The sequence below is a fragment of the Pseudorca crassidens genome, chromosome 11 (genome assembly GCF_039906515.1).
Source record: "Pseudorca crassidens isolate mPseCra1 chromosome 11, mPseCra1.hap1, whole genome shotgun sequence".
In the NCBI taxonomy this organism is placed as follows: Eukaryota; Metazoa; Chordata; class Mammalia; order Artiodactyla; family Delphinidae; genus Pseudorca; species Pseudorca crassidens.
In genome coordinates this window covers 8921329-8946130 of record NC_090306.1, presented here as the reverse complement: position 1 = coordinate 8946130, position 24802 = coordinate 8921329, and the positions used below count along the sequence as shown (strand labels likewise).

The 24802-nt window shown below is 44.9% G+C and overlaps 1 protein-coding gene across 5 annotated transcripts in view; it reads right to left on the bottom strand.

Moving 5' to 3' along the window:
- Positions 1–24802, bottom strand: part of ETV6 (ETS variant transcription factor 6) — a 237924-nt gene that overhangs the window by 43299 nt on the left and 169823 nt on the right. For all 5 annotated transcript variants that reach the window (XM_067695706.1, XM_067695705.1, XM_067695703.1 and 2 more), the window contains one exon: positions 5176–5340. In XM_067695706.1, the coding sequence (XP_067551807.1) occupies positions 5176–5329 (154 nt within the window). In that variant the 5' untranslated portion in view covers positions 5330–5340. The remainder of the gene's footprint in view (positions 1–5175; positions 5341–24802) is intronic.

Sequence of the window (24802 nt, the reverse complement as noted above, 5' to 3'; positions counted from 1 at the left end):
CCAGGACACAGCAAAGGAAGAAAGAAGCCACTCTGCGTGTCTTCAGTCAAGGGTCATGTCTGCTGGAACTCCCACACTTCAGGGCTAACGTTCCCCTCTGTGACCCACGGCCTCAGACCCTGTGACTTGAGTCTAAAACAGCCCGTTGATTCAGCTACTCAATTCAGCAAACCACCCACCATTGCTTAATAGAGATTAATAGGCAAGTTGGTTTCCAAGGAACTATATGCAGATAAAGACTGCTATTTTCACTTTAAAGAAATTTCAAAGAAATTTTGCTATATTTGAAGATCACAAGCAAAGCGTATTTCCAAAGTCAAAGGTTCTGGTGGGTTGGAGAGGTTTGTAACATCGCACCGCAGTACGGGAAAAACTGATTTACTTAGTAAAACCCCAATTCACTTTTTGCTGAACTGGCTTGAAGGAACTTTGAAAATATGTTTGTTTTGCTTTTCGCTTTTTTTTTTTTTTTTAGCATTGATAGAAAGTCTAACATGAATTAAATTAATAACTTTTTGTTCATTTAAATAATGGATACATAAATACGTTCCACCTGAACAACTCTAAATAAAAGTTAGTATCAGTGCTAACTTGTCTGTTCCGTCTTATTAATATGTTTTCACAGTCTCAAGGTGGTCAAGAAACACGGAGTTATTCATTGTAAGACATTCATTGAATTCATAAAATTCAGTGAAATCCCTTTGAATTTAAATCATCCCAGACCATTTAATATGGTAACTACCTAGTCGCTCAAGGACTAGGTAATATTACCCTGTCCGGGTGACAGTTTATAAAGCTGAGATTCCTTTACGTTTTTTCCTTAACTTTGAGGATGTCATAAATATGTCATCCTGTCGTATCCTCTGATTGAGAGATTATTTCAAAAACTAGACCCCATTTATATTCAACCTTGACATCTTCTGTTTGGAGATGATATTTTAAAGTACATTCTAGTACATTCCCTATTTTATTCTAGTGGTTGAAAAGGGAGGACCTTTGTCCTGGAGGTGGACACGGTAAATGTGGTTTGTTAAATTGGTCAAAGAATGCGGAGTTCAGAGAGGCTACCATATTTGACTTCAGGTATCTCAGTAGTTCAAGTAATTATAATTCATTGAGCTCCCGTTCTCTCCTCTCTACATCTGGAATGAGTAGTGTCAAGGAATGTTATTTCCAAACACAGAAAGCAGAAGTCTGGGTGAGGCCAGGCAGGAAACGTGGCTGGGAGGAAGCTATAAACATCCATTCATGGTGATGCGCCGGCCACCAGGTACTTTTGCTTCATTCTAGCAGCCCCATGACTAGTGAGAAGCTGCTGCTTTGTTGTAGGCAGCAAAAAAGATCCAAGGAAAGACAGGAAAAAACCGGGTGAAGTCTAGGTTTTACAAGGTATACAGGTCGAAGGAGACCAAGTTCTTGAATATTTATTTACTGCCTGTAGGTGGGAAGTTGTAATGTTTATTGGAAGCTTAACACTTTCAGTGGCTGAAGCTGGGTTGACCTGTTCAGAGTTGAAGGGAGTTTAGGATCCCCTCGCTGAAAATCCCATTTTATGGATGAGGAAAATAAGGGCAAATGAGGTGATGTGATCTGCGGAAGAGCCACGTGTAGAACCTGGGCCTCACGACATCTACACCAAAGGCAAAAGCAAAGCCCACGTCAGAAGCAGCAGTACCAAATGTTACACCTGAGAGAGAAACAAGGTTTTCTATTTATACCTTGTCTCTATCTAAGGAGAATGTGAGCAGGTATATCACGCCCTCATCACCCTGCTGGCTGGCTACTTCATGGGAAGGGTCTTCTCAACTCCTACTTAGTTCTGTCTTCCAATCCCTCTGACAATTCTCCCCTGTTTGTGATAAGTTTTCTTATGGCCTCTACTGGCAGGTATCACCTTGATATTCTGTCCATGGCTTTCCGGTTGATGCCTTAATTAAATTACCTACGGTGTAAAGTTATGCTCAGCTTGATGTAATGGGGATGATACTCAAAATGATTATTCCCAGCTTGGCCTGGTTCCTGTCTCAGATTCTGCAGAACAGGACGCATCTTCCTGGATGTCCTGGCATCGCTTGGCCAAAGTGCCGGAAGTAGTATTATTCTGGTGTCACTGATCCTATTCTGGACTTCAGCACCTTGCATGAGGACCGTAGCAATGGCACTGCATCTAGCTTCCCTGCTTTTAGCGACCCAGTAAATCCACCCTATGCACTGATGGCAAATGTCTATACCAAAGGGAGAGCTCCAATCGTATCATTCTCCTGATCAAAACCTTTCAGTGGTTTCCCATTACCTGCAAAATAACATCCAATTTCCTTCACCTGGGCTTTAAGGCACTCTCAGGTTGGGTCATAATTCAACCAATATTTATTGAGTGCTGACTGAATGCTGCACTAGACGCTGGAGACGTGGCAGCTTAACAGGACACAGCCCTGTCCAAACTGAACTCTCTACTCCAGGAGAGGATACGGATTAGAAAACAATCACATGTAACACAGTGTGTGACGTGTGTGTGTGTGTGTGTGTGTGTGTGTGTGTGTGCGCGCGCGCGCGTGTGTCAGGGGCCATGACAGAATTAGGAAATGCTCTGAGATAAAAGAGGACCCAGACCGAGGTGGGGAGAGGTGGAGGAAAGGAAGGTGGGGTGGAATCAGGGATGCAGGGATGGGAGCCAGGGAAAGCATTCCTGGAGAAAGTAGCAGAACTTGAGACATGAAGAGGCAAGCAGACAGGTGAGGGGGGCGGTGATGAGTGACGATGAACAGTGTCTAGCTCACGTGGCCTCCTCTCTGAGTTCCTCCCCCACACGAACTGGCCTCGACACCTTTCCTTACCTACCGCTTGCTCACCTTTCAAAGCTTTCAAAGTCCGGCTCCACTACCACACCACTGAGCCTCACTGGACAACCCAACTGGAAGTCATCTCTATCTCTCAAGTCCTTCAGCCCAAATTTCCGTCCTCTGATGTGGAGCTGCCCAGGGAACACTCACGGAATGAATTTCTACTGCCCCCTCCCAACCGTGGCTACAGCACCACGCCCCGACTATCGCACCAGCCTCATGCTGCCTCTTCCATCCGTAGGGGGGCTTCCTTACCGCCGCCCAAACACACTAAGTTAATGCTGCTCCAGTGACCCACCCACTCAGTTCCATCCTTCACGTCCCAGACCAACTTCACTCCTGCTTTCTTGAGACCCACCCGACTCTGCTCTCTCCTTCCCCAGCTCCCTGCGCCTTCAGGTTCAGTGCAATCCTGGCTCCAACTGGGCAGCAGGCTCCTGTCCAGCTTCCCACGTGGCCCACCCAGCAAAGACCTGACAAAGTGGCAAGGGCGTACTGACAGGTTCTGTGTATCTTCGCTCCCAGCTTTGAGCAGAGAGAACCTAGTTTCACAAGGAAAGTTGAGAGGTCACCGGACAGAAAAATAAATCAGCAACAAAAAGGAACGCCTGAGATATGGTGGGGGGAAGGCAGATTTACAAAGTCTAAGTCAAATCAAGTTAAAACACATCACTATGTTTTCCTCTGTTTGCCTGACATGAGTAATTTCTCCGGAACCCTAAAGAGTCAGAGCTCTTTTCCTCCAGATAGGTAACTTTGCCCCTTTGAGTATAATCTTTGAGTTTCCACTGGAACAGAAAAGGGAAGTGTTTTTGCATTAAATTAAAAGGAACTATCGAGGTTCCTTTTAGGTTAGTTTTATTTATTTATTTATATCATTGTTTGATGGTTTTCTTGTTCTGAGGCTACAGAAAGAATCAATGATTGAAGACCAAATGTTTCAGGTAGGTTTGTGTCCCTTATAAAACCATAGCAATGATCTGTTTTTCAGCATTGATTTAAGTTTTCAAGTTTCCATTAACATCTATACTTCTGGGGGAACCTTCCCCTTTATCATTTCCTCATATAAACGGTTCTGCTGCAATTGGGAAAAGCTGGGGCGATACTGTTCCATACACACCCTTATCTTACCCTCTGTGATGGGGCTGTTTCCTCGTGGCGGTTAGCTAGTGTATTAACTCCCGGCCAGCCTCCAGGAGTAAATCGGGGTAAACGTAGCTGGGCACAGACCTCCTGTGGGACCCCTGCCCTCAGTCAAGAAGACACGGTCTCTGCCAGACGAGTTGCATCGAAGTGGGGCTGGCGGTGAGACTTGACAGAGGGAGGGCCCATCAGTCCTTGAATAACTGCACTCAAGAGGCAGAAACCTGAGACCAAAGTTCCCCTTGGACATATGGAGTTCCCAAATCTCTACTTCAAAATACCCATCAAGTGTGAGAAATGAACTTGGAAAGTATATTTGAAACCTTCCCCACGTCAGGAATACACTCTGCAGGTACAAAAGCTCCTTACTGAATGCAACCTTCCCATGTGGCTTCAGGAGCCCTTATTTTGACAAATCTTTCTCGTTAGATGCGTTGCTTGTATTTTTCAGGGGTTCTACAAGCTACAAGATGCATTACTTCAAAGAATTCAGTACTTCTAACGGAAATCACTTGAAGCCCCGGGCATTTGTTTCTAAACTTGCCTGGGCTACTAGGATCTCCACCTTTCCCAGCCCTTCTCTCTCGTTCCCTCGATTCTTCTTTCCTTTTCTACTCCTCCTGCCTCAGCAGTGCTCATTCCCCTGCCTCTGCTGTCTTTTGTTATTTGTTTTTGTTTTCTTTGCCTGCACCACGCGGCATGTGGGATCTTGGTTCCCTGACCAGGGATCAAACCCACGTCCCCTGCACTGGGAGTGTGGAGTCTTAACCACTGGACCGCCAGCGAAATCTTCCTGTCTTTGTTTTTAACTGAGCAGTTTGCAATCTACACTCACGCTCAAGCATCTCTTGTAAAAGTCTTCAGAATCAGAAGCAAGGCAGAGAGAGAGGGTCAGAATGCATTTTCTTCCTTATTTGGTGGTGCAATGAGATCCCTTAAGTACCAGGGTCTATAGGTCCGAACTGGGTTACTTCTCCTAACCTTAAAAGTTTCCCCCGGTCCTGGAAATTCTTCCTCTTCTCCCCTCAAACTGGCCTACGTCAGCAGGATCTGTCCTCTACTAAGCTGGGTCACTGTCCTTGCGTTCACGGTGACGATGTGGAGATCTCTTGGGAGGCTAAGTGGTGACAAAGGCCAACTCTGGCTACCAGACATTCCAGGCTGAGCCCGTGTCCGGAGTCCAGACCCTCACCTGAATGAGGAGACCGGTAGCGAAAGTCCTCTTTGGTCAGGAGCAGGAGAGCTTTGCCATTCATCTCAAACGTGCTGCTGTCAATCGGCCTTAGAGAAAACTCATTTTCAGCCCACTTGAGCCACTGGGCTACGTCATCTCTGCTCCAGTACATTGGCTGCAAGCCTGTTGGAGAGACAGCAAGGCAGAAAGAAAAGAGAGAGAGAGAGAGAGAAAAAAGGTCTTGTCAGTTAGACAGTTGAAATAAAGGGCAAAGATTTCCGAATGGTTAATGAAATTGAGTCTCCGTATCCGAAGAGCCCTTAGGTTCCGCTCTGAATCCCAGGTAAAACCCAAGCTTCATGAGTGGCAAAGTGCGATATCAAATGAACTTTTTATTTAGAGGCAAAATGGGGGGGAAAATCCCTTTTTATGTCTTTAAGGAACCGTAGGTCTCACAGCCCTGTCCTTCCTTGGCCGGCCGCAGCTCCAGGGGTGTCCGGATTCCTGGTCTGCCCTGAAGGTGCAGCTGTGGAGTGGACCTGAAGCACCTGAGGGGGCTCAGAGTCATGACAAATGTCAATGTGCTTTGGAGGCGACTTCAGAATCAGCGCTGGGGTGGGAGGGAGGGAGACGCAGGAGGGAAGAGATATGGGAACATGTGTATATGTATAACTGATTCGCTTTGTTATAAAGCAGAAACTAACACACCACTGTAAAGCAATTATACTGCAATAGAGATGTTAAAAAAAAGAAAAGAATCAGAGCTGATCTGATTGTAGCCCAGCGTCCTTTCAAAGTGAGAATGTTCCAGAGCGGGGCCTGACCTTCCAGAGATGCCAAATAATGAAGTGTTCCCTGAAACTTCTTCCAGGAAGAGCAACGCACTCGCCTCTGGGAAGCTATCAGGCTAGAGCCTCTGGGAATGAGAGGGCAAGGTAAGGATAAAAGGTCTCTCGCCTGTTTACTGTACTTGCTGATGTCAGAACTTCCTGGTAGGGGTGGTACTTGAAGTCTGAGTCGGACAGGAGTGGGTGAAAGGGAGCTGAGAGGATGGCTCGGGCTGGGTCTCTGTCTGGAAGCCTGACTGTGAATCTGTTTTTATTTGGTTTTGCAGTTGCGGGAAATCTTGGACATATCATTCAAGTGGTTTAGAGCAGTCGTTATCAAAGTGTGATCCAGGGACCCTTCAGGGTTCCCAAGACCTTTTCAGGGTGTCTATGAAGTCAAAACTCTTTTCATAACAATATTAAGAGGTTATCTCTGCCTTTTTCATTCTCATTCCTTCATGAGCATATGGTGGAATTTTCTAGAGGCTACATAGCATGTGATATGACAGCAGACATGAGAATCCATCCATTTTCTATGAAGCTAGACATTAAAGAGACTTGCAAAAACGTAAAACAAAGAATGCCACTCTCATTTTTTTTGGTTTTGGAAAATATATTCATAAATATATATTTATGTTAACATTTACTTGGCTTATTTTTCAGTGAGTTAAGCAATATTTTTATATATATTATAACAAATACTTAAAATTTTCAGTTTTAATTTCCAATATGGTAAATATAGATAGATAGAAGCCACATGAGCAAAGCTCTTTGGGGTCTTCAATAATTTTAAAGAATCAAAAGAAATCCTGAAACCAAGCTGTCTGAGAACTGAGGGGTTAGAAGAAGCTAGATGCTCAAGAGTGCTTTATTCTCTAAAATATCGTATGAATTAATAGTTCAAATACAACAGAATCAGTGTTTGCTAAGAGGAGCGTCAGTCTCTCTATTTAGTTACTCCAGCTTGCTAAGGAGACGCCAAGTGTGTGCTCTGACAAGTGTCCTTCAGTTTGATCCTGGAAAGAAGCACCTTTCATCCTTATGTCAGGCATGACAAAGCACTGTCTGGTCTATTTGGATGGGCTGCTTTTCCTCCCGGGTGGACTGGGGAATGGAATGGCTCAGATGCCCTTGAGAAGATCCAGGGCCTCTGCGCATGACAACTGGCTCTGTCTTGCAGTTGGCTTATTTGCAAAGTCTAGTTTTAAAGAAGGGCAGCTGGCTTCCTTGGACTCTGGGGAAGTCTCTTTGAAACTGGTCCACCGTGTAGGGCACCAATAAAGCACTCTGGGCACTGAAATAATTAGAGATGGGCATTGAGAGTTTTTTCCTTGTTTTTTAAGTTTTATGATTTTTTTTTTTCACGTGAAGAAAGGGGCATTGTAAAATAATAACGTGTAGTATGTTACTGCTCTATGATCTTTAGGATAAACACAGCCACTAAAGAATTCAAGGTTTTGTTTTGGACTCTTGACTGGGCCGAGAAGCAATGCCTATTAAAAATGGTCCTCGGCTTCCCTGGTGGTGCAGTGGTTAAGAATCCACCTGCCAATGCAGGGGACACGGGTTCGAACCCTGGTCCGGGAAGATGCCACGTGCCGCGGAGCAACTAAGCCCGTGAGCCACAACTACTGAGCCTGCACTCTAGAGCCCACGAGCCACAACTACTGAGCCCGCGAGCCACAACTACTGAAGCCTGCGTGCCTAGAGCCCATGCTCCACAAGAGAAGCCACCGCAATGAGAAGCCCATGCACTGCAACGAAGAGTAGCCCCCGCTCGCCACAACTAGAGAAAGCCTGCCTGTAGCAACGAAGACCCAATGCAGCCAAAAATAAAATAACATTAAAAAAAAAAAAAAAAAGGTCCTTGGGACATGGATGGACTTGGAGGGCCTTATGCTAAGTGAAATAAGGTAGAGAAAGACAAATACTGAATGATATCACTTGTATGTGGCATCTAAAATATACAACAAACTAGTGCATATAACAAAAAAGAAGCAGACTCACAGATACAGAGAACAAACTAGTGGTTTCCACTGGTCGGGGATGCAATATAGGGGTCGGGGGGTGGGAGGTACAAATTACTGGGTGTAAGAGAGGCTCAAGGATGTATTGTACAACATGGGGGAATATAGGCAGTATTTGGTAATAACTGTAACCTTTAAGAATTGCATTTTTAGGGACTTCCCTGGTGGTACAGTAGATGGGACTCCACGCTCCCAATGCAGGGGGTCCGGGTTCGGTCCCTGGTCAGGGAACTAGATCCCACATGCATGCCGCAACTGAGGAGGCCGTGTGCCACAACTAAGGAGCCCGTGAGCCGCAACTAAGAAGCCCACCTGCTACAACTAAGACCTGGTGCAACCACATAAATAATACATTAAAAAAAAATTGCATTTTTAAAAAGTTAATACAAAAAAGGTCCTTGGAGATAGGAGGTATCCCAGCTCTTCCCAATGACCTTGAAAATGCATATCTGGGATCACAGTGGGGTGTGTGTGAAAATGGTTCAGCAAGACCTCAACTTTTGAACTGGTTAAAAAAACCAACAACACAAACCCTTAGAGTTGACTTCCTACACTCAATGGTGTCGCCTTTGAACGGGAACAGCAGAGTGATTAGTTATTAGGGACTTTTCCTTTCTTCTCCTTCACACAAGAGGCAAGAGCACAGCCAGGCTTTAGGGGACGAATGTGAGGACCAGACAAGCATGGCCTAAGCAACTGCCTTGGGGCAAGAGGGCCGCAGGGCAGAAGATGCTTGGTCAGAAACAGGAAAAAGGACGGGGGTAGCTTATTGGAAGAGGGAGTGCCAAAGCAAATACAGAACCGAATCCCGCTCGGGAGGGGAAATGAGAGTAAAATGCTGAAGTTTCTGCAGAGGAGACACTGAAGTGAGGGAGGCGGGTGAGAAGGGGGTGGGTACACCAGTAGTAATTTGAGGTTCTTTATATTCTATGGAAGAAAATACGCATGAGTAATCTTTTCCCTAAATACAAGAAGAGTCGCACACTCCAAACAGCCCTGCCGGTTAAGAACAACTGTTTCTCTTTTCACTTCCCATTAATCTCTCCCACAGCCCAGCCCCCGAAGCAAGTGGAACCATCACGTGGAAACCCCCTCACCAGGGACCTACTGAACGCTTGTGGGCTAAGGGGACCTGGCGAGTCTCAGTCCGTCCCGGCAACACCATGGCAATCCTAGCAGTTTTACAAAAGTGACCCCGACAGACTAGGCTACCTGCTGGAGGCCAGGCGATACACTGATGCAGAATCATCGCTCTTCCAAAGAGAGAATGCGGACCCGTGCACCGAGCCGGAAGAGGTTTGATGAACTTTGGTGTTCAAAGTCAAGTCCCACTGCTGTACCCTTTTCAACTCAATAGAATAAAAAGGTCCTGGTGTAGGATGCGCTCTGCCATTCTAACTGAGGAAAAAGAAGCCTCCTTTCCTCAAACCTCAGGGCCCTAAGGCCTGGGTGTTACACCTTTGGATGGAGAAGTCACTCCCACCGAATGAGGACCATTGAATTCACTTAATAGTCACCCAGCACCATTTTGAACACTTTATAAATACCAGTTCATCTGACTGCATGCTCACAGTAACCCGTGAGAGGGGGTTTCAGCTGATGAAACTAAGGCCCAGGGCATTTAAGGGATTTGCCCAAAGGCACACGACCACAGTGACCAGAAACACAAGAGGAGCTGAGGTTTCGAACCCAGGGCACCGGGTTTCCGAGCCTGTGCTCTTATCCACCACGTTCTGCTGACCCACGTATTTCCCATCCAGATTCAGAATGCAGACTGATTTTCAACATCCACTGGGGATTCCGAAAAGACTGAGTGAAATGAATCCTGCCCCTCTGAGACTTTGATCCTGGGAGGTTTCTCAAGTTATCAACAGACTAAAAATAGAGCAAAAAAAACCCTGTAGATCCCTGGAGAAAGAGATTATACATGGGAAGAAGAGGGAGGTGTAGGCGAGACTCTGCTTTTAATGCATCCAGGAATAAGGCTCTACCGTCACTAGCTACTTGCTCACAGGCACCTGCTGTGCACACGCCAATCCTGCGTAGACAGTTGCTAGTGTAACAGAACACGAGCAAGACCAGGGAGGAACGCATCACATGTAACTTGTTTTACAGTTACGTGTTGCAATGTTAGCTCAACAAAGTTGGAGAATATACATGTTAATGATCACTAGTAAAAAGAAAAGAGAGAGAGACCATTATTCCGTACCTACATTATGCTATTCCCTGTGCACATAACAAGCCTGTGAAAGCCACCCCAAGACCTGCATTTTTAACGCCAATTAATTTCAGAGCATAGTTGAGAAGGATTTTGCACAGAAGAAATGAACTGCTATGATTAAGAAAATTACTAAGAGTTCCACCGCACTTTTTTTCCCAAGTGGGTCAAGTCAAGTTCATGGGGCCGTACCCTTCAATGACATACCCAGACCCTTAAACTTCCTTGTGATAGCTCTCCAATTCCATGTTCAAAGAAGCAGCCACATTCATCAGTACACTCTTAGCCTCGATTCAGACTTTTTGAGTTATGTTTAAACTAACGACGGAAAGCATGCTGAGAGATAGGAACCTGGATTTTATTCCCAGATCTGCCATTAATTAACATGTGATGCTGGGCCGGCCACTCAGTTTCTCTTTGGTTCAGTGGCTTCACCTGTAAAACGAGGGGCTTAGAGTATGTGATCTCTCTTCCCTTCTGGGCTTAATACGGTCAAGACGCTCCCATTTACAAGCAGCTGGGGCCCTTTTTCTACAGAGCTACTCCGTGCCCACGACAATGACCCTGAGATTGTGTAACTTCCTGAAGCCTCCTCTGAATCACGGAAAACAGATTAAGTTACTTTAAATAGAGTTTGGTGCTTACGAGTATTTTTTTATATTCTACTTCTTGGAAAACTTATAACCTGGTAACGGCAATAATAAACAACATTTTAAGAAGGTGTTTTCACGTGTATGACCTCAGGTAATTCTCCAAAAAGCCCTGTGAAACCCACGGTAGTCTCATTTCAATTTAACAGATGAGGAAACAGGGGCTCAGAGTCATTAGAGGATGTTGCTGGTTTGCGTAATACTCAATTCAAGCTCTTTTGCTATAGTAAACATTCATCAAAAACACCCTTTATCCTAAATGTTCTGTGTACACAGGAACTGGCTGCAGATTCTGTGGCTTAGAGGACAGAATCGTAGAAGACAACTCCCACTGCCTCTTATTCATTAGGCAACTGAAGCTGGGAAAAGTTAAGAGATTGAATCAGGATCAAGCTCCCCCAGGTTCCCTGACTCTTTCCAACCTCCCACGGTGTCTCATAACTAGATTCGATGACACCGAACAGTTCCGTAACCCTTGACATAGTGAGGAAGGTTATCACTTCCTTGCTTAGTCATCTTGCCTTAAGATTAAACATCCTTCATTGGTCCAAACAGAAGTTCTGTACTGCCTTTTTTAGAGCCTTACAGGCCTGCCTGCCTCCTCTGGAGATGCCATTTGCCTCCTGTTGCTAGAAGTAGTACCTGAAGCAGGGCTAGAACCTTTCTATCTCTGGACAATGTTTCTGTTCATCATAATAGCTAACAATTACTGAGCATTTACATGAGTCTTCACTACAACGGTTATTCCTTCTCGTTTTGTAGAGGAGAAAACTGCCACACACGGTAAATGGAAATGGTGGTGCTGGGATTGAAAACCAGGCCCCAACTCTTAACACCCCACCACATGGATTCTCCAGTTGCCCTCCGTATCGAGGTTCCACATCCAACCAACTGCAGATCAAAAATACTCAGAAAAAAAAATCCAGAAAGTTCCCAGAAGCAAAACTTGAATTTGCTGTGTGCTAGCAGCTATTTACATAGCGTTTACATCGTAGTCACAACAAATTACATAGCATTTGCAGTGTGTTAGGTATTATAAGTAATCTAGAGATGATTTAAAGTATATGGGAGGATGTGCGTAGGTAGGGTATATGCAAATACTACACGAGTTCATATAAGGGACTTGAGCATCTGTGGATTTTGGTATCTGAGGGGGTCCTGGAACCAATCCCCCCATGCGGATACCCAGGGATGTCTGTAACCGCAAACACTTACCAGCATTTACTGTGTGAAAGGCACTATTCTAAATGCCTTCTGTAGGCAACTCATTTAATCCCCACAGCCATCCTGTACTATAGAAACATTCACTATCCTTATTTACAGAGGAGAAAACTGGAGCACTGAGAAGTTAAGTGACACGGCCAAAGTCACATACCCAGTGGAAGAGCCAACGTGTGAACCCAGTTGGTCTAGCCCGAAGTCCATATTTATTGACTCCTTGCCTCTCTGTCTAAGGTTATTTGGTGTTTTGGCAGGACATCAAGTTAAATTCAGGATTTAAAAAAAGAGAGAGAGGGAGAGAGAAAAAAGTTTCAGTGGCTGTGTGAACTTTCACAGTGGTTAAACATGTAGGCACAGAGCACCAGCACGGAAACTCTACCTCCCAGCTGTGTGATCTCAGAAAAGTTTCTTAACCTCTCTGTGTCTCACTCGCCTCAAATGGAGAATGGGGACAACTTTCAACTTGTGAAGCAAGTGGCACTGAAGCACAGATGACATGCTTGTCAAATCGGCAGATGACATAAAGCTAGGATAGAGTAAGATGATACAAATGATGACGATATAAAATACAAAGGACAGTATTTGGCATAGAGCAAAGGCACTTAATAGCTATTTGCCATTATCATCTTTATAATCTCCCTACCCTGCACATATATGGCTGCTGTCTGGAACCCCACTGTGAGGATGTGTATTAATCAGTATTAGATTTCATCTTGCTATTCTCCATCATCATTCCAGCCTGCAGCAGTCCCTCCAGATTTGGACCCATCTCTAGTATCATCAATACTTTGTAGCTTCATGTCATCTGTGGCTTTGATTAGCATCTGTCACCTCAACAGGTTACCGACAAAGCGCTGATTAGGTGAGGGCTGACATGAGAGCACCCTGGTGACACACTAGCCACCTTCTTTCAGCTGGAGACTGATCCAGTTATTGGCTCCGTTTGGGTACAGGTGTTCAATTATCAACGCGTGTAAATACTCTGATATTTGGACTACATCTTTCCAGTTCAGCCATAAATGGAACCATCTGAAATTCAAATAAAATGCTTTCTTGATGTCCAGAAATACAATAACTACAAAAGTTAGAGCAACCTTATTGAAGAAGATGAAGAGAAGGGGCAGGTGGTTGGTTCCTAAGGGATAACTTTGTCTTAAGTGCTTATAACATATATGGTTGAAGATCTCTCCTGAGTTTCATCTGAAAGTTATAACAGGTTAGCTGTTTTTAGTCTGTACATACTGCCTTTTTTCCTTTTCCTGCTCTGAGTGTCAGGTAAACAATGGCTCATATTCTTTCTTTTAGTGCCTCTTCCATTTCCCACAATGCTTAGGGATCACTGCCAGCGGCCTTTCACCCTTGTAAGTTCTTTATTCTGGGATGTCATTTGTCTGGGCGAAGAGCCTTGAATTTATTTAGAACAACTTAGATTCACTTTTACAATCAATTCACACATCTTGGGCTTCAATTCCCTCATGTCAGTTTGTACTACCTGTTTCAGTCTGACAATCACCCTGCTTGATGGAAGAGAGGGAAGAGAGAAGTTGCCCAGTTTTGTTTTCTGTTTGCCACCCAACCCAATCTGCATGCTGATACCGTGCTTATTCTTTTACTGCCCCTCCAAACACAGTTTTCTTAAGCATCTCCCATAGTTTTTAGCTCACTTAGTTTTAACATTCTAGATCTAAAATACTCTCCTTTATATGTTAAATTGTTTTGTTCTTGAGGTACAGTTGATGTATAATATTATATACGTTATAGGTATATAGTAATCCACAATTTTTAAAGATTATACTCCACTTACAGTTGTTATAAAATATTGGCTATATTCCTTGTGCTGTACTATATATCCTTGTAGCTTATTTATTTTACACATAGTAGTTTGTGTCCCTTCTTCCCATACCCTTACATTTCTCCTCCCCCCTCCCCTCTCCCCACTGGCAACCACTGGTTTGCTCTCTATATCTGTGAGTCTGCTTCTTTTTTATTATATTCACTAGTTTGTTTTATTTTTTAGATTCCACATATAAGTGATATCATACAGTGTTTGTCTTTCTCTGTCTGACTTGTTTCACTTAGCATAAGGCCCTCCAGGTACATCATGCTGTTGTAAATGACGAAATTTCATTTTTTGTTTTATAAAAAATTTTATTTTCAGTAACTTGTTCTTTCATCCACTATATACATCTTTTTAAAAATCTGAGCTCATCAGACGGGCACACAGAAAACAGTGGTAAGATAAATTGGCATGATCTTTCTAGTAAATAACTTGGTGATAGTTTAAGAGCCCTGTAAACGTTAACTTCTGAGAATCTATCTTAAGAAAATAATTTAGGATACAGAGAAATCGTTCATGCACAAAGATGTTCATTGCAGTGTTATTTTTAATAGTGAAAAACTGGGAACATCAATAAGGAAATAGTTAAATAAACTGTAAACAACATCTCTGGTAGAAAATTATGCAGCCAATAACGTAATATTTATAAAGAGTATCTATTCATATGGAAAATCACAAAATAGCATGTGTGCATATATAATCTCAAACAACTTATAGAAAAGTATTATAACGCAACATAAAAATATTAACAGCAACTGTCACTCAACTGAGTTACAGGTGATGTTTACTATCCCCTTTTCATTTTTTATTTCCCAATTCTCTCTAATAAGCCTGTGTTACTTTCATATTTAAAAGGATCTATTTAAAAATTGAGATCATCAGAGAAGGTCCCCTCATCGGCCTCATCCGATTCTTTAGCTGTCTTCCTCCCTTCTCATGCCCTGTGCGGTTGATACGTCCGAATTTCATTTTCAAGAGCACCCTGATTCTCTAGACTTGGTTCTAGCCCCTTTCAGATCATGGGCCCATAGGTAGTTTTCCCCTCAATTTAAGTCATTTCCCTTCTTCAAGTCAAGAAAACATACCTGCTCGTGCCTTTCAATTCCCTACCCAGTTCCAAGATGATGTTTTCATTCTCACCGAAATTTCCATCATTTCTACTTCGCCAGCCAATTCCTCCTCATTTGTCAGACATGTGTCCAAATTAGCAGTGCCCCTCATTGCTGCTTCTACCTTCTGGGACATCAAACTGCTAACTGGTAGGCACATGTGTTAAGAGTTAAAACGTGCATGTGTGTAGCTAAAGGCGATTTCAGCGATTCTCACGTCATGCTTGGCACACGACGGTCCCCTGGTAATGCCAGACGGTTTGGCCAAAGAACCCCAATGCTAGCACCCCACCTTGGGCGAGCTCTGCAGCCTGTCACTGCCACCCTCTCCTACCAACATTCTCACCAGGTGGGACACTTCTGATCTGTGCAGTTCACTGCCATTACCGGATGCTTCTCAGACAGGTTGGGACCTGGGACCCACTGCTGCAGCGCTTGCACCTGGAGAAGCGTCTCAGGGAGCAACAAAATACAAAGAAACTATAAGGGACTAAAAATAACTGCATGCATGTGCAGTTGGGGTAAATTATGGACAGTAAGATGCAAAAAGACCAGAAAGCCCAACTGCCACTTCTGAGGAGCCGGGGGCAAAAGCAAGGTGTCGGGAGCAAAAGCGGGGTACTGCGCGCCCCCCCTGCACTCAACACCACAAAGGGGTGGGCAAACGATCTAGGCCACCCCTCCGGCTCGACCCCCTGGACACATCCCTACCCTCATCCCATATAAGGAGCCAGTTTAGCCCCCAGTCAGGGAGCGAGCAAGGGAAAATGTTCCTTGTTCTCACTCCCTACTGCTGCAGCAGGGGCCCCAGTAAAGCCCTCCCTGAATTTCTTGTCTGGTCTCTCATCAATTTCTACTGATTAAGGAGGCCAAGAACCCTGGTGGTGACACTTCCACATTCATGGCATCCCAGCAACTATTCTGTGAGGGAGCTAAGGTTGGCACAACTGTATTTGCAGAAGAAACTGAAGCTCAGAGAGGTTGAGGGACTTTGCCAAGGTCACAATGGGCCTCAGACCAGAAGTCCAGCTCCTGGTCATCTGTATATGTCCAGTGAACTTCCTCTGGGTCAAAGGGAATAAAGGATATAAAAGCCCCTTGCACTTTAATGCACCATAAAAGGCACCGTAAAAATGCAAAAGAATTAGGAATAATAAATCATAACTCAACTGTGGCAGGTTGAGTTGCAGGTCTGGTTTAGCTACAGATCCAGAATGCAGAGCCCTTTCTGACCTCTGCAAAGGGGGTGCAGTGGGAAGAGTTTCTTAGGATAAATAAACGTTCCAAAATAAAACAAAGTATCATCAGAGCCTGTTAAGCTGCTGCTTCCCAGAGCACTTCCCAGGGGTCTTTTCTGACTCCTAACCCTTCCCCACAGGCTGAGTGCCCCCGGCCCACACCGCAGTCCTGGGTAGATTCTGACAAGCTCCAGCATTCCCGTTCCTCTGGGTCTGCCTCTAACTCTGGATGTGTTATTTGCTCAAGACTGCTCTCAGCACACAAATTCTGTCACTAGGGGACGTTCCAAAACATTTCCTATTTTTTGTCCTCAAGGTTACTCTATCTCAGCACTCAGTTTCCAAGTGGAGGTTAGAAGGTTATTCCGGTGTCTTTTCAGCTAAAACCCCAAGCGCAAGAATACTACACATTCATGTTTAGATCCAAGGTCCTTTTCTGTTCCCTGGAAAAAAATGTTTCCTTACAAACTTCATTTTGTGGATTTTTCTGGCTTTCACTCAGTTTTAGCCACAAAGGGGTTTTTATCAGCAAACCTGTTGACAGCAAAACTGGCCCAATGCCTCCTGCTCGTTCTCACAAACGTGAGTTAGACCATTTCTCCTCATTTCTGCCTTTGGGCAGAAAGCCCAATGTGGAGAGAGACGTGGAATATTTCAGATAGAAACCTGGGTTTTGGAGTCAAACAGTCCTGAGTTCAAATACTGGTTCTGTTACATCTCTGAACCTCAGCTTCCCCAAATGGGGCCAAGAATAGTACTTACCTCCTAGGGCAAATTTAAATATGGAGTGAGATAACCCAAATAAAGATTCTGCGCCAGGCCTGGTACACGGGAAGTGCTCAGTGCATTCTGGGGGGTTGGGCAGGGCAGATTCGTTGTATTTTGTCACATGTCTTCAGGAGACTGAAATACCTTCTGCAGCTCACTGGAGCCTCAGAAGCTAGAGCAAGGGCTCTTGGGAGCCATGTGAAGGGTCCAGCAGGAGCTACGAGCCCAGCACAGGGCTTTAAGGAGGGGGCTGGCATTATCCACGTGCAGGCTGGGAAGCAGACGAGAGGCCGGAGGAAGGAAGGCTGGGTTAAGAGCTCACTCAGGTCTGGGATTAGGGTAAGGCAAGTGAGGCACTCACTTCGCATGTAAAGTTTAAGGTAGTGCCAGAAAACTCAGGAATCACAAAAAATAATGATAGCTTGATGCATTATTTTAAAATCAAAATAAATGCGAACATTCACAAGGAACAAAATATCAACATTTTACCTAAAGTTCCATTGAAAGAAGAGATGATGGTGATGGTGTCCTGATAAAGGAGAACAGGGCAGTTGAGAGCAGTACTTCTTAAGTTCAGGAGGTAACGCACCCCTTCGAGAATTCAGTGAGGGCTACCGACCCTCTTTGGAAATGCACAGGCGCACGCACAGCAACATTCGCCTGCCATTTCCAAGTTGGTGAACTAGCTCAACTTTATCTATGGACGCTCAGAGGATCAGGTTAGAACTGATTTTAGCCTCGTGCATGCAAGCAGGTCTGATGAGATGGTCTAGGGATACAATGCAAAAACCCAGTTAGGTTTGAGGAGAGAAACACGCACACATCTCTTCTGATATTTTGGGGAGGAGAACAGCAGAGAGAGGCAGGCAGGCTGCCCTCCTCTCACTCTGAAATTGGTGGGGGGAGGGGTGGCATGGGCAATGAAATGACGAAAGCCAACTTGGGTGTCATTTCCTTGTGAAAGGCACACACCTGACCTTAAATACAAAATGTCCCCTCTTCAGGTATTTTAGAACTCATTGCTAACATATTGCAAGTTTTCATTCATACTGGTGAAGGTTAATCGCTGCAAATTAATTTATGAATGTGAGGCAACTGGGCTGACCTAGCGAGAGACCCTTGAAAGACGACTTTCTAAAGGAAGGAGGCAATTAAGGGCAGCATTTCTCAAACTGCAGGGCAGAGAGATACGTTTTTATTTTCAACTTTCCTGATATTTATGCACACAAAAAAGCCCAATTTTAAGAAGAAATAAGTATGTAGGAAAAATAGATATGAAGAGAGTTGAAATGTTCCTCAAATAGATTTAGCAAGCAAATGGAAACTGGTTGTGGAAGGCTGGTGCAGGAAGGTTTTTTAATCCTCCACAGAAATGGATGGGGTACAGAGAATCTAAAGATCTTGTTGGATCTGCACGATCGACAGAACACACACGATCTACTATGGATGTCCATATAAACGGGAAGGAGCGTCCTTTCTGTCCCCTTTTGCTCTTTTAAACCGCACAGGATCATCTCCTGTGCTTGCCAGTCTGCAGAACATTCCTCTGCAAAGTGTAACAAGAGCAGAACTCATTCTCGTTCTGGACGGGCAGGGACCCTCCCATGTGTGGTTCAGCTGCGCTTGGTCCCTCCACTCCCGGATCCTCTTTATTCCAAGGAAACTAAAAAGCAGGCTGCCTTTTCTCAGGATGGAGAGTCCCTATGACTACTGCATCCTCTGAGGAGACCAGGAGGCTGGAGGTGGAGGGGAGACGCTAAGAAGCATTTACCTTTCGCCATGCTAACTCCACAGACCTCAGCAACATGTCCAGGGCCCAAAAGGCAGACTGCACAGGGGTTCAAGCGACCTAACACACTTGTGTCAATAAAGCAATGCTTTTCTGGAAAACGTCTTCTTTGAAGGAGAATTCCACACACACACCGCCCCCCCTCCTTCCTTCTTTTCTTCCCTGACTCTTTGGGGAGGGATTCCAGTGTTTTCGAAGGCCCTGAGGCTGTCCGAGCAGATGCTGATTCCACGGGAGGAAGGGCAGGTGGCCTGGGAGCACAGGCAGGATGAAATCATTTCAACGGCGTTGCGGAGGCCTCGTGAAACGAAAAACATCAAACTCGGAGAAGCAACTTCTGTTTCAATACGATTGTGCGTGTGAGTGTGCGTGTGAGTGTGTGTCAACATTACCCTACACTCCTCATTCCCTCGTTCCCTCTTTACCGAGAGGATTCACGGGGAAATGGGAATCTACTTTCAGAGATGGATTCACCTAAAAAGCTGGGGTCTTTTTTTCTCACCAGTTATATTCCCCAGTATCAGAGCTGTGAAGGTTACTAATCCCTGGATTTCCAGGCTTAAGACGATCATTGGAGTCAGGAAAATCTAAAAACCAAACCAAACCAAGCCCTTGCCCCCTAACAGAGCAGCGGACACACAGGCAGAGGCTGGGACACACACCTTCCGCTTTACCCCCGGCCCCAGATGCTGGGAGGTGGGGAGACTCGGCCAGCTCAGGGGTCAAAGGGGCACCGAGGGACCCTCCCTGGCCACAAAATGTCTTTTTCTTTGGCTCTGTCATCCCGTCTGAAGTTATATATTATCCACTCCTTTGGCTGAAGGCATGGAGACCTCCGTGGGAGGGAACGCTGGTAAGAGGAACACATGGAATCAATATCACCCTTCACACTTTAGCTTTGTTACATAGTCGGATGAATGAGTGAGAGGAATGAGTGAGCAACTCGCAAGTTTGAAGGCTAGTGGGGGTCGCCACAGCCCAGGGGCAGGATGCTAGAGGCACCAAAAGGAACGACACTTGCACACTTTCACCTGCAGGGGTTACGGCTTCTGACTCTCCAAGGAGCTTTCAGTTCTGCACTAGACAAGGTGTGAGCGCTACAATAGAGACACGAGCGTTCTGAGCTCCGGAGAGGCCTGGGTTCCTCCTGTGAACAGAACAAGTGGCACCTCACTCAGGAGACCAGGAATGTTCACTCACGAAGTGCACGCGTGCTTCTGAGAGGCTGACAGAGGGGGCGCCAGGGCAAGGTCCCCAGGTGCTCACAGGCTGACCTCCTACTGTCCTGCTACTTATAAAGCATGCTGCCTACTTTAGTTTCTTGGCAGGAATTGCTAATTTGTTGGAAATATTAAAATGTTCCTTTTGCAACTTTATTATAAGAAGAGATTCAAATCCTGTTTCTGGCACCTGCTAGCTCAGCAACTACAGAGGGTTGAAAGGTGGCCCCCAAAAGACGTGTCTGTGTTCTAACCCCTAGAACCTGCGAATGTGGCCTTGCTTGAAAAAACACCTTTGCAGATGTAATTAAGGATCTCGAGATGAGATCATCCTGGATTATTTGGGGGCCTTAAGTCTAATGACAAGGGTCCTCATGAGAGAACACGGAGGAAAGACACAGAAGAGGAGACAGCCGCGTGAGGACAGAGGCAGAGATGGGAGTGGTTCAGACCCAAGCTTGCTTATTAGTTTTTCTTCTTCACAGGCTCCTATTAATCACATATTGAAATTACTCTGCCCCTCTTCAATATCTGTCCCTTTCTCTTGAAATGTATCTTTTTTTTACTTTTAAAATGTTAGTTTTTCTCCTTCCATTTCTCTTAAAAATTACCTTTTGTATATGTTCATCTTGTATTCTTACTAGTTTACTCTTCGTTTTTTTCATTTAAAATTCTTTCCTGAGTTCCGTCATCTCATTTCTAAGTTTTCCTAATTCTGATTTATGTTGGTTTTTTCCCCCCATGTTTTATATCATTTTCTTAATGTCTTTCAGCTCATTTGGACATAGGTCACAGTTGTGAATTTCTCCAAAGCCATGTCTTTTTGGCATGCTTTCTTTAGAAATATTATTGTGCTTCTGATTTTCTTTTATCTTACAAAAACTTTGTATGGGATTTGAACTCACTGCTTTTCTATTGCTTGTTTCCCTGTGAAATTAGTTTTCCTGAACTATTAGAACATGGTGTCATTCTAACTTTACAAAGCTCTCTCTTCCATTACATTCATGTCATGTTCAAATATACCACTGCTGAAATTTCCTGCTTCTGTTTCCTTATGGGGACTTTTCCCCCTAAGTTTCTGTTGTTCCCACCCTGTCCAATTTGATTCCACTCCGGGCAGCTTCTCACTGTAGGGTCGTTCTGGAGGAGGAGCTGGTTGGTTAGCTCCAGAGCTCACAGTGGCTGAAAAGCTCTAGATCCTTTAGACTGCCCTTCAGGCTACCTGTACTCATCCCTCCTGGAATCAGTAAAAGGACCCCCACTTTCAGCTATTCCTCTCAGACTGACCCTCTACGCTTTCCTGTACTATGTGGGGCTTTCCCTGTTCTAACATCTAAAAGCCCCATTGTATCTTGGGAATATCCTGTCACCTAGTTTTGTCACTGTTCATGGGTTTGAAGTTTTGCTATTGAGTTACTCTGCTCTTACCTGGGGGTTCTAAGAGATTAAAAACCATGCTGCTGCCTGTGCTGTCTTCCCAGACTCTGTCCCAGAATACTTTCTATTGGCAGGGACAGCATCCCTCTGGTGTCTCATAAAAAAGAGCACCGATCTTCTTGTGTCTCTTGGTGAACTGTTGCTGGGTTTTGTAGCAGTAAGCAAAAATGTGATAATTAATGTGAGGCGTCTCTCATACAGAAGGCTAAAAAAAAGCACATGAAAAGATGCTCGACATCACTAATTATTAGGGAAATGCAAATCAAAACTACGATGAGGTATCACCTCACACCGGTCAGAATGGCCATCATCAAAAAAATCTACGAACAATAAATGCTGGAGAGGGTGTGGAGAAAAGAGAATCTTCCTACACTGTTGGTGGGAATGTAAATTGGTGCAGCCACTGTGGAGAACAGTATGGAGGGTCCTTAAAAAACTAAAAACAGAGCTTCCCTGGTGGCGCAGTGGTTGAGAGTCCACCTGCCGATGCAGGGGACATGGGTTCGTGCCCCGGTCCGGGAGGATCCCACATGCCACGGAGCGGCTGGGCCCGTGAGCCATGGCCGCTGAGCCTGCGGAGCCTGTGCTCCGCAACGGGAGAGGCCACAGCAGTGAGAGGCCCGTGTACCGCAAAAAAAAAAAACCCAAAAAACTAAAAACAGAACTACCATGTGATCCAGAAATCCCACTCTTGGGCATATATCTGGAGAAAACCATAATTCAAAAAGATACATGCACCCCAATGTTCACTGCAGCACTATTTACAATAGCCAGGTCATGGAAGCAACGTAAATGCCCATCAACAGAGGAATGGATAAAGAAGGTGTGGTACATATATACAATGGAATATTACTCAGCCATAAAAAATGAAATAATGCCATTTGCAGCAACATGGATGGACCTAGAGATCGTCATACTGAGTGAAATAAATCAGACAGAGAAAGACAAATATCATATGATATCGCTTATATGTGGAATCTAAAAAAAGGCTACGAATGAACTTATCTATAAAACAGAAATAGTTATAGATGTAGAAAACAAACTTAATAGTTACCAGGCATGAGGAGGGAAGGATTTGGATGGACATATACACACTACTATATATAAAATAGACAACTAATAAGGACCTATTGTATAGCACAGGGAACTCTACTCGGTACTCTTTTAATGGCCTATATGGGAATAGAATCTAAAAAAGAGTGGATCTATGTATATGTATAACTGATTCACTTTGCTGTACACCTGAAACTAACACAACAGTGTAAATCAACTAGACTCCAATAAAAAATTTTTAAAAATGTGAGGGGCCTCTGACCACACCAAAGGGGGTAACAGCCCTAAGGGCAGGAAGCACAGACACAACACCAGAGGGAAGACACAGTGTAAAATGTCCATGTGCCTCAATGGGCATCGACGTCAAGGCAGCGAACACACGGCTTCTCTAACTGAAAGGACTAAGGAACTATTCTAGCGAAGATGAAACTTCCAAAGGGAAGGAATTTCTAGTGGGGATTTAAACAATAGCAACAATGACAATACAGACAGCTGACCTTTCACCGTCTTTCCACACTTCTCATGAAAAAGTCAAGGCTGTCAGATGTCAAAAACTGCAGAATTTTTAAAAATTCACAAAGATCTGAGTGACTCAGCCTGCAGGCTAGACATCTCAGAAGTCCTAGATGATGGTGAAGAGCTCCCCAAATGAGTCTTTCCCCGGCTCCGTGACAAACTGCAGCTCAAAGAAAGATGGAGTTCTGTGTTCGTCACAGATTTCCCACAGAAGCCCAAAGAGGGGCAAGTCATCTGCTCATCTCAGAAGGAGCCCCACAGAGCAACGAGCCGTGGGATGCCAGGGGCTCTGCAGGTGTGGTCGGTTTGCCGCCAGCTCTCACTTAGCTTTCATGTTTCTTAAAAAACCTTCTTTCTCATTAGAGTTTGGTCAGTTTAGAAGACCCAACTCAACCCTGACAGGCAGGTCTCAACAGAGGTTGCAGCCACAGAATGATCATTTTTTTAAATGGCTTTTTTAATGCAGCCCTTGGAAACTTTGCAAGAAATGTATCGATTTGAGATACACAAGCTGAACTGTCAAGCTTTGGCAAAGGGGAATAAATCTTTCCCATTCTCCATGCCTGCTGCCAAACGCCGCTTCCAGGAAGCAATGACTGTCCTTTCGGGAAAGGACACAAAGCTCAAATGTTCTAGCGCCTTCCCTTTACTTCACCCCCTTCTCTTGTCTCTGCTTGCAATTCACTGACAAAAGGACTTTGCAGTCATTGCTCATTTGTATGAATAGGCATCTGAATTAGTGATGCCCAAATTAGTGATGCCTGGCCGGGGCAGCTTCCTAAATAATGAGGCCTGATCGCTTTGGCAGAGCCGGGGGCCCGCGGGAAGCAGGCTCGCGGCCCGTCGTCAGGTTAAACACTCTTCCGGTTTCATAACACAATCTCCCCTACAGACCTGGCTGTGTAAAGTAGAGAGTATATGTTCACTGAGGCTTTCGATTCATGAGATCGGGACTCAGGACCAGGGTAGGAGGGTGGGGAGAGTGCGGGAAAGAGGGACCCACGCTGGAGTGTTCTAACGCAGACGTCAGGATTAACACAGAAACTTCCTGACATCTGCTGTTTCTTTCATTTCAGTCTGGGGCGATGTCACCTGGCACTGTTCCAGGGGAATTCCCATCATTCCCATTAAAACACAGTTTGTCTAACTGTGCTGAGGGCTCCTCTGTCCATCTGTCCCCCTATTCCTCCACTCACCCAGCCATCTAACAAATGAACCCCCCCCACCCCGTGCACTGCATCTTGTGTCAGGTGCGGGGTACACCGAGGTGAATGGCCCACGGATGCTGGTAGGAAGAAAGGAATGTAAAGAGACGTTGACAAGTCTGTGCATTAGTGCAAGACCGGGGGAGACTTACTGAACTGAAGGATCAGGTGACAGCTTTCCTGGCAGAGGGAACGGTGGCTACAAGAACCTGGACATATAGGAGAGCAGAGCCAGTTTGGGAAACTTTGAGTAGTTCAGTGGGACAAAACACGAGATGTTTGTGAATATGTGTTTAAATGAGGGGAGGGAGCAATAGAGCAGCTCCATGTTGATGCCTAACAGGCATCTTAGACTTAATAAATCCCAAACCGCCCTCTTGCTGTCCCCCATCTAAATCTGCTGTACCCAGTCTTCCCCATCTCAGAGAATGCCAAGTCTATTCTTCCTGTCGCCTACGCCCCACACCTTGCAGTCATCCAATCTGGTAGCAAGTGCTGTTGGCTCTGCCTTCAAAATGTATCCAGAATCT